At 35.1% G+C, this 18504-nt stretch overlaps 1 protein-coding gene across 1 annotated transcript; it reads right to left on the bottom strand.

Annotated features, from left to right (window-relative positions):
- Positions 1-321: 321 nt before the first annotated feature.
- Positions 322-17515, bottom strand: tmprss15 (transmembrane serine protease 15). Its single transcript, XM_048167236.1, is given in 26 exon segments — positions 322-766; positions 2193-2332; positions 2465-2560; positions 3242-3423; positions 3523-3727; positions 3813-3862; positions 3945-4040; positions 4872-5007; positions 5095-5205; positions 5293-5433; positions 5945-6070; positions 6204-6293; positions 8592-8610; positions 8613-8732; positions 8821-8968; positions 9314-9419; positions 9593-9742; positions 10323-10460; positions 10543-10652; positions 10729-10837; positions 10949-11077; positions 12974-13015; positions 13183-13331; positions 15227-15294; positions 16619-16758; positions 16842-17515. Coding segments are annotated over 26 exon segments (3102 nt in total). The 5' UTR covers positions 16963-17515; the 3' UTR covers positions 322-586.
- Between the last annotated feature and the right edge of the window lie 989 nt (positions 17516-18504).

Genomic DNA, 18504 nt, shown 5'->3' with positions numbered 1-18504 from the left:
TCAGTATGTTGCCGGTGTCCTATTTGTTCAACGATGTTTTTCACTCCACAAAAAAATGGACATGGTGTGAGAGTGTGTTTGTGAGAGCAGCCCTTCTGACGAGATGAAGCATGATGCCGCACACCAGACTCATCACATCCTCAAGGTCATGTTTCTTTCAGTAATATTAAATAAAAAAATTAAATTGTAGTAGTAGCCTATTAAATTTTGGGGTGGCACATCAGATGTCTTATCCTGCCCAGTGCCACCCTGGACACCCCTCTAGCTCCGCCACTGCAAAACAACTGTAGCAAAATACATTTTAATTATTTCAGTAAATAATTAAAATTCAAAACTTTATTTAAAAACAATTTTAACATTAGTTTGTGATTTATATTTCAAAACTATTTATAATCTCACATTTGGGTAGGCTGAATATTACTGACTGGTTACTAGCAAGTACATTTTTCTCCATTATTCACATTTACATTTTTTAGCAATGACAATAAAGTGCACAAATCACTTGGTGTTGATTACAATGTCCAGAAGCCCATTGAAATCAAGAATACAATCGACTGAAGACATAACATCACTGCATACTAAATTATTATAGCCCTTTCCAGTCTGAATAGAGCCGTCGGTTCTCTACTACCCAGTCAATAAACTGACTGACGCGAGCATATGCTCCAGGCCGCTGGGGTCGTCCACAGCCGATACCAAAAGATGTCGCCCCTACAAGAACCCAATGGCCAGCCTCTTCACACATCAGCGGACCTCCAGAATCCCCCTGTCAAAAGCCCACAAAATATGCCAATACATTAAAAAAATAGAATTAATAATGCAAAAACATTTCCCTTTTAAACAATTCCCTTTTTTTTAACAAGTGATAAACTAATATGCATGTAAGCTTTGCTGTGTCCGAAATCGCATATTGTCTTAGTAGGTACTACATTTGAATTTGAACTTACTTTGTGACTCTTAAAGAAGTATGTTCTACATCCAAAATCGGTCCTGGAGGGCCACTGTCCTGCAGAGTTTAGCTCCAACTTGCCTCAACCACCTGCCTGGAAGTTTCTAATATCCTAAGACCTGATTAGCTGGTTCAGGTGTGTTTAATTGGGGTTGGAGCTGAACTCTGCAGGACGAGTGGCCCTCCAGGAGCAGGATTGGACGTACTATATCTGCCATGTTGTTCACGTGACCTATCAGCGTCAGTTGTGTCACTTAACTGCCATTCATAAATCCTCTCCTGTGGCCTCATGGGATAGTAAAGTGTCCATCGAATGCACACTTCAGAATCTTGCCGGAATCCGGGGACTTTTCGACTACTGTTTTTCAAATACTGTGCTTTCGGACATACTATTCGTTTGCCGTATTGTTTTTCGCATACTATATAGTAGGGAAGTATTTGATTTCGGACACAGCCATTGTTTCTGCCACAGAATGAAAAAAATTAATTGAGAATTTTTTATTCTCACAATCCTGTATTTTTTTCTCTCAATTGCGAGTTTACATCTCGCAATTCTGCAGAATATTAACTCGCAACTCTTACTTTTTTCTTGCAATTGCGAGACACATTGATGTTTGTCATTAAAGTCAGAATTGTGAGATATAAAACTAGTGTGCTAAAAAAAGTGAAAAAAAGTCACAATTACTTTTTTTTTTTTTTATTACATTTTTTTTATTTCAGCTCAAATCTGACTTTTTTCTTGCAATTATGAGTTTATATTTCACAATTCTGACTTTATTTCTTACAAAAAAACTTGCAATTGCTAGAAAAATTAGTTTATATGAGGCATGTTGATGTTTGTCAATTAAAAAAATTGTTCACTGTTCTTGGTCTAATTAAAGCTGTAGTCTGTAACTTTTAGCGCTCTTGCGGATAATAAACAGAACTGCATGCATCTTGTGGAAGAATATTATAGCTGGAGCTACTTCTCTCTTTTTATGTCTATGATGAGTCACGCAGGTACTGGGATACTCCGCAGCAGTCTAAAATAGTCCAAATATAAACACTTACTATAGACGTACTGTAATGATTCAGGATGAGACAAAAACGGTTTGGAAAATGGATTCATGATGTACTCGCTCATTATATGCATTTTGTAAATTTTGAACACAAAATTATGGACTGCAGCTTTAAATTAACAAAAAAAAACAAAAATATGAAAACTTATACTTTGTACCTATAAAAAGTTAATATATGTACACACCTTACAGGAGTCCACCCCACCCTCAGTATATCCAGCACACAGGATGCGGTCTGTAATGTTGTACTCAGGCAGCCATTCCTGACACTGTGTGTTGCTTAAAAGGGGCACAACAGCTTCCTGTAACACATTAGCTACGTTGCCTGGAGATCAAAAACAAACAGCTTAGACACGACCATCCAAAAGATTAGAAACTCAAATCTGAGTTGGCTTAAAAATAAATAAATAAATAAATAAAAAAATTCCAATAAAATGCACAAATGTGTATATCTGACCATTTTCAGACAGCAGTCCCCAACCAGCAATAAAACACTTTCTCCCTTCTTCAATCTGTGCTCCAGGATCTGGTAGGCAGATGGGCTGAATGTAATCTGGAAGAAAAATCTTTTTAATGCTTTGCAGACAATTCCTTACAAATCTGAAAATAAAATATGTACAAATCAACATTGTTCTGAAATATATCTCTGTAAGTAGTGGTGCAGCTAACAACTGCAAAAGCTGTTTCCACTTAAAAAGGATTTAAATAAATCCCACACAAATGTCCAGGTCATATTTGAAGGGGGGTGTGGGGGGTTGTTTAAAATGTCATGAAACATGAACATAATGTAATAAAAAAAAAAGACAAGGTGGCCCCAAAAATAAGCTTTTTTATTTATTCATTAAAATATAATTTCAGTTTGTTTTCCTTTTGATTTTTGGGTGAAATATAACTTTTACAATATATTTTTGACAAACATGTCCCCCTCATTATGGCCACCATGTTGAGATCACATGACCATCCTATTAGGACTGCAAAATGAATAAACCATGGATGAGAAAGTAGCCTACATGTACACTACCGTTCAAAAGTCTGAAGACTGCTTTTATTTGATCAAATATAGACAAAACAGTAATATATTGTGAAATATTATTACAATTTAAAATAACTATTTTCTATTTGAATAAAATTTAAAATGTAATTTATTCCTGTGATCAAAGCTGTATTTCCAGCATCATTACTCCAGTCTTCAGTGTCACATGATCTGTAGAAATAAAACTTTGTGTGTACGTACCTGTGTAGTTGACAGGTGTCTGTAAATGCATTAGGGCAAAGTCAGACTCCTTTGTTATCCTGTTATAGCGCTTGTGCATGATAATCTGATCTATATAATGGATTTGTCTGTTAGGGTTATCCGTCCCAAACTGAGAGTGAAGACCCAACATAGCCGCCCAGTTTGACAGGTGAACGTTCTTTCTACAGGATCAAAATATCATTTAGTCTCTCAGTGCATGTTTTTTTTACAGCTTCAACTACAATGGCAACATAATGCCAAGAATGCTGAGCAATGCTTACCCATAAACACAGTGTGCCGCCGTAATCAACCATTCCCTGTCAATCAAAGTGGCCCCGCATACATGGCGCCCGAGCCAGTGCAGAGACACTATCCACGGCCACGCCCCTTCCTGGGCATCCTGTCCTCCCACCACTTTGCCTGCTTGGTTTCTGTCCGTTTCCACATTGGTCTCACTTTTTAAAGTTACTTTACGAACGCCACATGCTAAAACACATTGTACACAACAAGAGATGTTAGATTTTTGGTGATTTTAAGAGTGTATGATCCAAGGAGTGGCTTTCAAACTTACGTTGATTGTTACAATGCAGTGACACGATCTTCTCACTGAGACATGTGTCACTTTAAAAAGACAAAAGAATTTGAAATGAGATTTTATAGGTCAATACATTTTTTTTTCCAGAAAAAAATGATTATTGATTACCTGGGTTTCAGATCCAGTGAGCCATTAGCATTCACACTCACAGTGGTAAACGGACTATCTCCATCCATAATGATTGAGAATGAGGCAATTCCTGACCTAGACACATCAACAAACAAGATGTTATACTGTTTTTTCCTTATAGGTATTATTTGACAAACTATTTTAAGCTTAAAGGGATAGTTCACCCAAAAATCAAAATTCTGTCATCATTTACTCACCCTCAAGTTGTTCCAAATCTGTATTAATTTATTTGTTCTGTTGAACACAAAGGAAGATATTTTGAAGAATGTGGGAAACTGAACAGTTTTGGGGCACCATTGACTTCCATAGTATTTTTTTTTCCCCTACTATGGAAGTCAATGGTGCCCCAAAACGGCCTGGTTACAAACTTTCTTCAAAATATCTTAAGATTTTCAGAACTTTCTTCAAAATATCTTCAGATTTGGAACAACTTGAGGGTGAGTAAATGATGACAGAATTTTGATTTTTGGGTGAACTATCCCTATCTCATCGATTTACATCAGAATTTCATCTTATCCATAAACATCAGAAACTGCACTAAACTGCATATTTTTGGTCAGTTTGTGCATTTGAATAAAATGTAGGTGTTTTTTTCATCCTCAAGTATGAGCTCCATATTCTCCTATATCATACTATATGAGCCATAAAAGCCTGATGTATCAAATATGATACTCAACAAAATTTTTATGAATGTTTTCAAATGCTCCTGTGAAACAGAAGAAAGAAACTCATACATGTTTGGAACAACTTGAGGTTGAGTAAATGATGACAGAATATTTATTTTTGAGTGAACTATCCCTTTAAGGTTAAAAAACGGGTTCAAAATTTTGATTTTTCTTTCATATGTCTGTCTTCACAGGGTTAATATTATAATATGTTAAATTTATTCGTTGGTTAAGTGTTTACCTGTAACCCAAGTAGCGGCAGAAGAAGTCCGATAGCTGAGAGGTCCAGAGGTCTTCAGCACATACCGTGTAAAGCTCATTCTGGACTTGAAGTCTCAGTCTTTCAGTTCCAGTTGCATCAGCTTTTATTAAATGCACTACAATACAACAGAGCCTGTGATCAACAGCATGAACAGCATGATTTGATTTGTAAGGTTTTGCTGTAGTTTAACTTGTTGATTTACCACAGTCGCCTTCATCTGAGCCATCAGAGCAGTTTTCTACCCCATCGCACACACTGGCACTGGACACACACGCTCCTGTGCTGCACTGAAACTGGCCAGTGGGACATGGATCTGCATATTCATAAGAATTTTTGCCGTTTCTTAGGCTATCTGCATGTTATTGTACCATTCTCATACAGTACAAAGAAGAAAACAAACCTGGTTGGCCAAGGTTAAGGCCTGTGCTAAAGTTGGCTAGAAAGCCTCTGTCATTCCCTGCTGTGTCTGTGTAAAACATGATGGTCATCTGAGAGGTTGTGGAAAAAAGATCCGGGAAGGAACGTTCACCAGTTAGGACACCTTCAGTGATGAAACACACATTACTCCATAAACTTTTGCAAAGTAGTATACATACATTTTTTTTTATTGAAAAATGTATTGAAATGCATACACACAAACACACACACAGTCAAACCTTGAACGGACACCTTGAACATTTCATTCATTAATACAGTTTATTCACTATAGTTAAAAAATTGGTAATAAAATATGACAACATCTCAAAGTTAAACTGTGTCAGAAAAAAATAATCTTAATTATGCCAGATATCACTCAAGCAAAACATGGTCAAAGTGTCTGAATATTTTTTTGTTACAAATTTATGTCATTTTTTTCTGGTAGTCCACTGTATGAAGAATTTTTGGGTATAATATGTCACAGTTTACTTTATTTTGCTATCCTCACTTTACATAAATGAACTATTGTGTCCTGCACCCACTAGTAAAAATATATCAAAAATGCAGGAATAATTTTTGGTTTGACTGTATATAGTAAATATGTGTAAAGATTCATGTCTTCCCAACAAAATTACCTAGCAAATCTGAATTGGGCTCCACTCCATCACGAATTTCCAAAACATCATAATCCATCTCTAAAGCAACGTCTTGAAAATGCAATTGTATATTCTGTCCTTCCTTAGCATGTAAAGTCCATATACCTGACCAAGATAAACAATAATAATCAAAACTTTAGGGGTGTAATTGTCCATTTTTTTATTAGAATCTTCTATGAATTGTTCTGCATTCTTAATGATCATGGCTAAAAGTTAAATTAATCTTTTTAGTACTTACACATAGCATCGTGTCCATATCCATTGGGGTAGTTTGGAGAGTTGAATGTTGAGTTTGACTCATACAGGTCAAAGGGTCCACCACAATCCACTATTATAAAACATTTAATATAATACATAAATGTTACTCCTTTACAATTTTGTGCTGATAAAAATGGCATTTGCATGACTAACACATTGTATAATATGCCCTTTTCACATGACGTCACTCAACTTCTGTTTTGAAGCGGATGGTGTATTCTTACTTCGTCAGCATAGTGGAATTCTTAGCAACTCAAATGGAGTACACCCAATATTTATTTATATATATACCACAAATGCAGTTAGAGGATGACAGCAGCCACGTAGTCAGTTGAAAATTGAGCACTTAAGTCGTACACTTTCAACTAGATCATCCATTGTGAAGACATCATCAACACGACAGCCAGTGCCACAGTTCCTCAACAGACCGTCCATACCGGCGTGATGAATACGATCCTCAACTGGACACGACCACAACGCAGCCCTGAAGTATCAGCAGAGATCAAGTCAACTAGATCATCCATTGTGAAGGCCTCATCGACACGACACCCAGTAGCACAGTTCCTCAACAAACCGTCCATACCGGCGTGATGAATACGATCCTCAACTGGATGGAACCGAAATAAATACTTTGATTGTTGCGATCCTATCAGACTTATGATAGCAACCTGATTGTAACAAAGCACTGTTCGCCAGAGGAGAACTGGCCCCCCGACTAAGCCTGGTTTCTCCCAAGGTTTTTTTTTTTCTCCATTTTAACACCTATTTGCCACTTGTTTGCCACCTGATGTCACCTGATGGAGTTTGGGTTCCTTGCCGCTGTCGCCTTTGGCTTGCTTAGTTGGGGACACTCGACATTTGATATTCAATAGTATTCGTGACATTTATTCAACAGTGCTTCTGATCTGCCTGCATTGACACTATTATTTAAGAGCTGCTGTGCAGCCAAATTATGTACCAGCTATCAATGTAAAGCTGCTTTGACACAATCTGCATTGTAAAAAGCGCTATATAAATAAAGGTGACTTGACTTGACTTGACGCTTCCTTTAGTGACTCTTACACAGTGTTTGCACATGTAGTTGATTAGATGTATTTGTCAGCATTTGTCAAATAAACACATACGTTTACATGTAGCAAAAGAAAGACTCTTCATTCCATAATTTATGTATTGCTTAATTCAGCGCCTGTATGTATAAGAATTAAGGTCAACATAATAAATTATTTTTAAATACTAATAAAGTTTTTTTTTTCAGCTTTATTTTTATAAACATGGCATAACATAATAAATTATATATATATATTAGGGGTGTGACGAGACGGGTATCTCACGAGACGAGACGATACAAGATTTTTACACACTATTTTTAAGAAATCCTCAATGGCGAAATACATGACTAGAAAAAATATTCTGCAGGTGTATTTGAAATGTTTTAACTAATCATCTTAATGAATGTCATTACAGTTCTTCTTTCTGAGTGTGAATTATCATATGCAGTAAAAGACAACAATACTCAAGTACTGTAAAAGGTTTTGCCACTAACTCAACTGACTGGCTTCTCTCCTGTATGATTTCAGTCTCTTCAGACCTTACTGTACATGTACATTTACTGTACTGTACATGATTTATGAGCTTCTACAACTTTTGACTTCCTAACTGAACTCCTTTCCACAAACTGATCATAGAAATAAAAACAGTATAAATAAAAATGGTTACACTTTACAATAAGGTCTCATTTATTAACATTAATGTATTAACCAACATCAACTAACAATGAGCAATATCTTTGCTACAGTATTTATTAATCTTTGTTTATGTTAGTTAATAAAAATAGTCATTCATTGTTAGTTCATGATAGTTCACAGTGCATTAACTAATGTTAACAAATGAAACCTTATTGTTTGTGCTTAATAAGATTAAGAGAAAACTGTTATTCATTTTTATGGTAACACTTTACAATAAGTGCAACCATAATCGCACGCTCTCAATATTCAAAGTGCAAATAAGACCAATTTTTTCTCTGATACAGAGCTAAGAGATGGTTACAGCTACACTGCCCAGCCTAAAATAGCTTTCATATTGAGAGATATCTGGATTCATCAGGGAGCCGTGACATATACATACACATATACATATATATACATAAAAACTTTTATGTTAGATGCGATTAATTGCAATTAATCGTTTTGACAGCAATAATTATAAGTCTTACTCTTAACTTTTCCTTTCGTATTTCAAGTTGTTACTGCATTTTCCTGAGAAATTCAAAGGTCCTCTGGTGCGAAGGCAAGACTACAGAAACACTGCTTTACAGATAGGCGAAAGTTAACTGATGTTATTGTGAAAAGGGTCTATTGCTAGATCTTACCTGGTATGGGAGGGGGGTTGTGGGAGGGGGGACAGGGGTTGGGTCAGGGGGGGCCTGTCCACAGGAACCGGGCACTATGCTGATGTCATCCAGGGCGATATCATTCAGAAGTCCCGCCCTCTTCTGTGCTTCAAAGACCACCTAAGAGACAAACAAAAAAGTCGAATGTATTTAATTACTTTAACCATTTAATGTTATAAAATTTAAGTTGATTTTTAAATAAACTGACCACAGCATCTTCAGTCACGTTTAGTGTGGCTTGAGCATAGTTCCAGTTGTCACCATAGTTCCCTTCTTTCTGGAAGAGGACAGTGACTGATGACCCTTCCTCTTTTGTGACTGTCAGACGCCACACCTCCACCCCAAACATATGATACCTGAAAAGAGCACAGGTACATTCATCAAATGCTTACAGGGAAGTACAATCCCTTGAGAAAAAGAAGTACACCTCAGCTTACTTTTAAGAAGAGTACTTATTATGGAAATGGAAATATAACTTTAAAAGAATATACTTAAGTGCAATTGATAAATGATTGATATTAAAAATGGTAAACTAAAATAGACTTTAATGTAATTTCTATTGAAACTTGCATGTCATGTATTTAAATATACTGTATTTCTAATTACACATTTGTAATAATGATTACGTTTTTTTTTTCCCCTGAAAAATGTGCATGTATAAGCTGAATGTTTCCAAATGTTACCCCTGATAAAAAACTAACCAGAATTGCAGACACATTGATTCCTTTGTAGGAGTCAGAGGAAGACTGTAGATTCTGAATTTTTTTTCCCAACTTCCAGGAGTCCGAGGGGTCACAATGTAGTACCCTATGAGATAAAAATCTGTTAAGTGCAGTACATCAGGTGTGCATATAGTAAAAGTAACATCAATCAGAAATCAAAGTATAATAAAACATTAGATAGAATACATTTTCGAGTATTTGGTAACTGCAGATAAATTTGATGTACAATCTTTAATAGCAGAGTGTATTAAATGGCACCTGACTGGTTGCCCATTGTGTGATCAAAGCTCGGGCCAGTGTCTGATGGAAGAGTAGCGCCTTGAGCTCGAATCCAGTCGCCATTGTCATCAAATTCTTGCCTCCAGAGACAGAAGTCCTCTTCAAACGAACAGCTTATCTTGTCTTCATCTACCAAAGACCATAGAGTTCAATAAAAACTTGACTTTTCACTAATAAATTTGAATATGATTTGAAAAAAAAAAAAAATGAAATAAAGTTAATATTCTTACACTTCATGTTCCATTGTGCTTAAGTGTTTAATGTGATTTTGGTTAAATGCCATACATAAGGTTTGTGGTTAAAACAAGATCAATATATAGAGATGTCGGAAGCTTAGTGATGGAGACGTTGAAGTCATGTGTACTTTGTTTAAGGCCTACATTTAGCTTTTACTTCTGCCGATTGTATTTAGGCTTCAAAATTTGTGAAATTTATCTAAATGAGGAGAATGTGTAAGAATCCAACTTTTCTCAGTCACACAGAGCTTATTTTCTGCAATAGCCATTGGAAGTATCCTATGGGGTTTTTGTCAAGAAAACCATGGTGATGCTAACTTCCGGGTTGGCCAACAAAAATACATCCTAACTTCAGCGCTCTATATGCATCTGAATAAGCTATTTCCAAACCATTATTGTGTCGACCTTCCATAAATGTTCAAATAACATTGATTCAATGGCAGGTATGGTATTTTTGGAAAATCAATACCCACTAGAGAGCTCACTGATGTTCTTTGCCATGTAAGTAGCATTGAAGCCTTGGAAGTTATTGCTGTAGTCTGCGAAAAATTCAACAGTGGCTTCATGAGATAATAGCCAGATGTCCCCAGGTGACGTTCCTGAGAGAGAGACTGAAAGACACAATCTGATGTCAAAACACGACTTTAGAAGTCCAAAATGTTAATGCAATATGGTTTGATTTTCTAATCTCACATGTTAGAGTTTTCATAGGGCCGATGCCCTCATATAGCTCCAGAACATCAATATCTTGCTCCGTTTGGAAAGTGTGAAAGGCTATGTTTATGGCCAAGCCCTCAGTCACTCTGTGGGTGGAATGAAAGACTATATGAGTTGGTGAAATCTCAAAGTATGTCTAGATGTGTCTGATTATTGTATTACTGTATGATCCAACGGCAGGATGTGGGACTGTCATAGACCTCTGGAAAGTTTTTAGAGTGGAAGGATCCAGTCGGACCAAGCAGGAGAAACTGTCCATCACACACTGTTGCTATGGAGCATGAAAGACATATAATACTTTATCTATCGCAATAAGTGCATAATTTCAAAGTAAATACCAATATTGTAAATAAAACATATCAAAAGAGTCATAAATACATACCACAGACACTCTGGCTCTCATCTGAGCCATCAGAGCAGTTTTGTATTCCATCACAGAAGTCAGTTTGAGGAATACATCTTGTACCGTCAGCACATGCCTTCTGTCCATCTGGACAATTCACTGGAGTGACTGACAGAGGACGCACAACTATTACCATTACAGCCAACAAGTAGAAAAATATTCACTTTTTATCCAAATCTGTAATTTTCTGTCACAAAGGTTGTTAATTAAATGCAGATACACTACCATTCTAAAGGTAAGGGTCGGTCAGAATTTTAAAAATGTTTTTGAATAAGTCTCCTATTCTCTTATGCTGTTATTTGATCATAAATACTGTAAAAACAGTAATATTATGCAATATGAATACAATTTAAAATAACCGTTTTCTGTTTTAATGTATTTTAAAATGTAATTTATTCTTATGATGGATGATTTTTCAGTCTTCAGTGTCACACTGAAGACTGAAACCATTCTAATATGCTGATTTGCTGCTCAAGAAACATTTCTCAGTATTAATGTTGAAAACAGTTTTGCTGCTTAATCATTTTGAGGAAACCATGATACATTTTTTTTTTCAGGATTCTATTTCTTACTGTCACTTTTGATCAATTTAATGCAAACTTGCTGAATAAAAGTATTAAAGGGATAGTTCACCCAAAAATGAAAATTTGATCGCGCTCTGACAACGGCAGTGATGTCTCGCGCGTATACTTCAATGAGTGCTAGGCATTACTTCCGTTGTCAGAGCGCGATCAAAACTCACTAAGCGAGTGCTGAACGCAGCTGGACATAGTGGTATAAGAGGTAAAAAAATTCTATAAATACTGTTCAGTTTCTTGCACAAACCGATCGTTTCGTGTCTTAGGATCAATGTGTCATCACGAGCCGCAGGGTTTAATTTGGATTTGTCTATGCATATTTTTTGACTCTTATAGATTGTGTTCCCATTCACTCGCATTATAAGACTGTCAGACGGCAACGATTAGAGTTAAAAATCATCATTTGTGTTCTACTGAAGAAACAAAGTCACCTACATCTTGGATGCCCTGGGGGTAAGCAGATAAACATCACATTTTCATTTTTGGGTGAACTATCCCTTTAATTTCTTTTTTTAAAAATTACTGAACCCAAACTTTGGAACAGAATATATACACTGACATGAAATTCTTCATGTCACACATTTATACTTCATAGCATTTTTCTATTTTTTACAGAAGCTTGTTTTTGCCACCGAAATTTTTTTTTTTTAAAAGATAATTACGACTTTTTATCTCACAATAGCGAGTTTACATCTCGCAATTCTGACTTTTTTCTCAGAATTGAGAGTTAAAAAGTCAGAATTGGGGAACAAACTCACAAATCTGACTTTTTTCCTGCAATTGCGAGTTTGAAACTTTTTTTTTCTCCTAATTGTGAGATATAAACTTGCAAATGCGTGTTATAAATTCCAATTCTGAGGAAAAAACACTGATTTTATTTCTCAGATTTGCAAGTTTATCTCACAAGAACTTTATTTCCTGCAATTCTGACATTATACCTCACAATTGCAAGTTTATATCATAATTCTGAGGAAAAAAGTCAGAATTGTGAGATAAAAAAGTAGCAATTACCTTTTTTATGTTTTATTCAGTGGCAGAAACAAGCTTCCATAATTTTTTACACATGCAGCTTTAATAAGCTCAAAATAATTAAGACACTACATTGAATTTTCACAATTGAATTGTGTAAAATTAATTTGTCACACTGAAGAGCCAATTAAAATGGCAAAAAGGTGATTAGCAATTGTGAAAATGTATTCACACATTCCCTTATACATTCATACTAATTAATTTTAAACATTTTGATGTTGATCCAAATCATTTATATTAAAATGTATTTAGCTTTTCATAACATGAATAAATACAATTTTAACAACCAGAAATGACACTTTTTCCCTGACATGATGTCTGTCGCTGTCCATGTCATGATGAGTGACCTCACAGCACACACTGCAACAGCAGCAATAAAATCTAAACCATATCCTACCTGGTTTTGTTGTAGATGCTCTCTGGGTTGTAGTTGGTTTATCTGAAGGTAAAATACATTTTATACAATCAAATGAACTGTTAAACAACCAACTCAAACAAATTAATTGCCTATATTCAATTAGCTAATTAAATTAAGACTACAAGGTCACATGGAGATTTTCAGATGACTATGAAACTGTAGATATGCCTTGATATTGATGATATTACCTGAGACCTGCACACTGTCGATGTCAATCACAAGGCCATCATTTCCACCTTCACTTTGCTGTAAACCATCTACTAACTGTTCCTGCGCTACCTCAGAATCTAGAACGCCATGGAAGAGGACGTCAAAGTGCACAACCACACTGCCTTCGCTGAGGACAACAGGAGAAAAACAGAGATATTATGTGTTGTGTCACTGCAAAAATCATATGCATTTACTTGAGAAGCACTTATCCTGAATCACTATAGTACGCCTATAATAAGAGTTTATTGTAGAGTTGTAGGTGTAGACCCTTGCCTCATTTCGTATAATAATCGATTATGAACGCAATATTGCGTAGCTTGTCCGCGAACTACGGCTCTGTATATTAAGTGCCGCTCCATTTGAAAGCAGGTGATGGACATTTACCGCTAATCACAGAACCGGCTTTACTGACGAGACACGCATGACAATCTCATGCGATTAATCGTGCAGCCCTAGTGATGGCCGATTTCAAAATACTGCTTCAGGAAGCTTCGGTGCATTATGAATCAGTGTGTCGAATCAGCGGTTTGGAGTGCCAAAGTCACGTGATTTCAGCAGTTTGGCGGTTTGACACGCGATCCGAATCATGATTCGACACAAAAGCTTCATAACTCTCCGAAGCTTCCTGAAGCAGTGTTTTGAAATCAGCCATCACTATATAAGTCGTTATTTTGTTTTTTTGGTGCACCAAAAATATTCTCATCACTTTATAATATTAAAGGTGCCCTAGAACTTTTTTTTAAAAGATGTAATATAAGTCTAAGGTGTCCCCTGAATGTGTCTGTGAAGTTTCAGCTCAAAAAAGATTTTTTTTAATTAATTTTTTTAACTGCCTATTTTGGGGCATAATTAGAAATGAGCCGATTCAGGGTGTGTGGCCCTTTAAATCTCGTGCTCCACGCCCACGGAGCTCGCGCTTGCCTTAAACAACATAAAAAAAGTTCAAACAGCTAATATAACCCTCAAAATGGATCTTTACAAAGTGTTTGTCATGCAGCATGTCTAATCGCGTAAGTACAGTGTTTATTTTGATGTTTACATTTGATTCTGAATGAGTTTGAGGCTATGCTCCGTGGCTAACGGCTAATGCTACACTGTTGGAGAGATTTATAAAGAATGAAGTTGTGTTTATGCATTATATAGACTGCAAGTGTTTAAAAATGAAAATAGTGACAGCTCTTGTCTCCGTGAATACAGTAAGAAACTATGGTAACTTTAACCACATTTAACAGTGCATTAGCAACATGCTAACGAAACATTTAGAAAGACAGTTTACAAATATCACTAAAAATATCATGTTATCATGGATCATGTCAGTTATTATTGCTCCATCTGCCATTTTTTGCTATTGTTCTTGCTTGCTTACCTAGTCTGTTGATTCAGCTGTGCACATCCAGACGTTCTGCCCTTGTCTAATGCCTTTTATAATGTTGGAAACGTGGGCTGGCATATGCAAATATTGGGGGCGTACACCCCGACTGTTACGTAACAGTCGGTGTTATGTTGAGATTCGCCTGTTCTTCGGTGGTCTTTTAAACAAATGAGATTTATATAAGAAGGAGGAAACAATGGAGTTTGAGACCCACTGTATGTCATTTCCATGTACTGAACTCTTGTTATTTAACTATGCCGAGGTAAATTCAATTTTTGAATCTAGGGCACCTTTAATATTGAACCACTGTACTCACATGAACTGATTTAAATGTTTTTAGTACATTAATGGATCTTGAGAGAGGAAATGTCATTGCTGGCTATGCAGGCCTCACTGAGCCATCGGATTTCAACAAAAATATCTTAATTTGTGTTCCGAAGATGAACGTAGGTCTTATGGGTGTGGAACGGCATGAGGGTAAGTAATAAATTACATTATTTTCATTTTTGGGTGAACAATCATTCATTGTTTTGTCTCAAGATGCACACCAGTAATGTTTTTTTCTACGGCACATTTATAAAAGCTACTTAAATGTCCTAACTGAACTAAGGCCCAATCCCTGTCTGTGAAACCTGGCCATAAAGTCTTACCTGAATTCATTGACCTTGGAACTTCTGAACTGCTCTTTAAGGGAAGTAAGACTGTAGGCTTCATTGATCTGCAAGCAGGCAGCAATACACAAAGAACACAAAATCTGCTTTATCACACTAAAATACTGATATGGAATAGTAATGATATTAGTCAGCCAGCAACTTACAGAATGAAATGGTCTGTAACATAACACTATATACAAATGTTAGTCGCATCTTCTGCCCTGAAGCTTGATTTGCATATAGATTCACATAATGTACACACAAAACTTCAGTAACCATTACAATGATTTTTCTCATGAAAATATGCTCACATTTAAAATAATATTTTACATGATAAAGCTTATTAAGTACTATTAACATTTTTATATTCACATTGTGGCATTTTCATGACTATTAAGCACAATTAATTCTAATGAATGTAATGCATCAAGATGTTTTTGCCGTTCCCTTTATTTTTTTATCAATGATGATTTTCCTTTATAAAGCGATTTCGACTGTAAACAATTAATGTAATGTTTTCATTAAAGGGATAGTTCACCCAAAAATGAAAATTCTATCATCATTTTGCTCACCCTCAAGTTGTTCTAAACCTGTATGAATGTCTTTCTTCTGCTGAACACAAAAGATGATATTTTGAAGAATATGCTTAACCAAACAGTTGATGGACCCCATTGACTTCAACAGTATGGGGGGGAATACTATGGAAGTCAGTGGGCTCCATCAATATCTTCTTTTGTGTTCAACAGAAGAAAGAAATTCTTACAGGTTTAGAACAACTTGATGGTGAGTAAATGAGGACAGAATTTTCTTTTTTTGGGAGAACTATCCCTTTAAAAGCAGTCTTAAAGGTTTTACAACAAATACAACGCCTGTCCTATGACTTGTAAATTAATTTATGGTGATTTCATATTCCAGTAATTGCACAAAAATGTTTTAGTTGTCATGTAAATAATGTCACAATGCAAACATTTGGTACAATAAATAAATAAAATTAATTAATAAAAAATAATATAAATATAATCTCTTAAATAAGGGGTCAAATGTGGCCTAAACATGTTTTGACATGCTTCATGATTCATTCAGTGAAATAAAGAATTAGTTCACCCAAAAATGAAGATGCCGTCACCATTTACTCACACTCATGTTATTCAAAAACTGTATGACTTGACTTTCTTCTGTGGAACAGAAAAGCAGATGTTAGGCAGAATGAATGTCTCAGTTTCATTGTGTGGACAGTAAATGGTGAGAGTGTCATTCTGCCTAACATCTGCTCTTCTGTTTCACAGAAGAAAGAACGTCATATGGGTTTGGACCGACATGAGGCTGAGTAATTTGTATTTTTGGGTGAACTGCTTTTAAACTTTCCAGGAATAATTAATAATAATTTACCTTCTGCTCAGTGTCATATGCCAGAGCTTTAAACTGTGAGCTGTTTTTGTTCAGGAGCTCCTCTGTGAAAACGGTTCCATTAGAGAGGACGAGTCTCCCAGTGAACTCAGAGCCTGTTTCATCTCCTTCGCCATCTATAGCTAAAAAAATGAAACAAGGGTCACTACAGAACATCATAAGTATTCAGTATTATTCATCTGAAATGGAGGCAATTGTCTCATACCTTTGTTGTCCAGTGCGAGCGAAGTGACGACAATTAGTCCCACACAAACCACAAACAGCAAAACAACCAGTGTTATGAGCAGAATCTCCGTGGACGACAAACGGCGAACTCTTCTAGCCATTTTATAGACAAGTGACTGATTTATGAAGACTCAACAAACACTTTTCTTCAGATGACAAACCTCCTGCATGTTACTGGAAAGTCAGAGGTGACACTGGCTTCTAGAGCTTCTAATATCCCACATTTTTGCTTTTGTCACTGTTATATAGCCTAGCAATAAATTTTTATTGAACAATAACTAATATTGTTGATTAGAGTACCATTTTATCAGCTATTCCACAAAACGTCAAATAAAAGGGAGGAGGCAGGACTGTAAGATGCAAAGCAAGGATATAAATGGAAGTTGGAAGCAAAAATATAATGTTCAAACACTTTGACTTTCTCATTTTTCATTTTTCATTTTCAACGACCGTCAAATCATACCACACGATCCAAATGTATTCCAGAAGAATCACTGTGTGCTGTGAAACCTCACCTGCCCACCCAACTTAACCTCCAGGAAGAATCCTGAAGTATTTCATTATTAAAAAGTATTTCATTATTTAAAAAAATACAGTCAAAAACAGTAATATTATTATTACTGTTTAAAAGACTATTAAATTTGAAATAGAATTAAGTTTTAAATTATTTTATACATTTAAAATGTTATGTATAAAATAATTCAAAACTTAATTCTATTTCAAATGTAATAGTCTTTTAAACAGTAATAATAATAATTGACAATATTACTGTTTTTTTTGGCTGTATTTTTGAAATAATGAAACTTTTTTTCTTATTCTCAATAAAATAATAATAATAATAATAATAATAATGAAATTCCTAAATTTTGAATATATATATATATATATAGAGAGAGAGAGAGAGAGAGAGAGAGAGAGAGAGAGAGAGAGAGAGAGAGAGAGAACTTTATTATTATGCATTATGCTATTACTTTGGTACTATTTTATTTTATTCATTAATAAGAAAAAGGTTTCATTATTTTAAAATACAGTCAAAAACAGTAATATTGTCATTATTATTATTATTATTACTGTTTGAATTAAGTTTGAAATTATTTTTATACATTAAAAAAAAAAAAAAAAATATATATATATATATATATATATATATATATATACACACACACACACACACACACACATTTATAATATTAATAATTATTTTATTTAAAAATGTACACTAGCATCTAGCAATTTGGGGTCTGTATTTTAATGTTTCTGAAAAAAAGTGTGTTTAAAAATACATTAAAAATTGTAATATTGTAAATTAGTAATACAATTCAAAATAACTAATATATTTTAAAATGTAATTTATTCCTGTGATTAAAGCTGAATTTTCAGCATCATTACTCCAGGCTTCAGTGTCACATGATCCTTCAGAAATCATTCTTATATGCTGATTAGCTGCTCAAGAAACTTTTCTAATCATTAAAATTATTGTACAATTATTATATAAAATTTTGTTATGTTTGTACATTTCTTCTTAATTAATGTCAACACCAGCACCAACTGAAATTCATTGTATTCTTGTTCTTGGTGAATAAAATCTCCTCAAGTCTAAAGTCTAAAGTTAACAGTTATTGCATCTTATCATACCAGTTCAA

This window comes from Megalobrama amblycephala, linkage group LG18, assembly GCF_018812025.1.
Source record: "Megalobrama amblycephala isolate DHTTF-2021 linkage group LG18, ASM1881202v1, whole genome shotgun sequence".
Lineage (NCBI taxonomy): Eukaryota > Metazoa > Chordata > Actinopteri > Cypriniformes > Xenocyprididae > Megalobrama > Megalobrama amblycephala.
The sequence above is the reverse complement of the archived record's forward strand: the minus strand, read 5'-3'. Positions and strand labels throughout refer to the sequence as shown.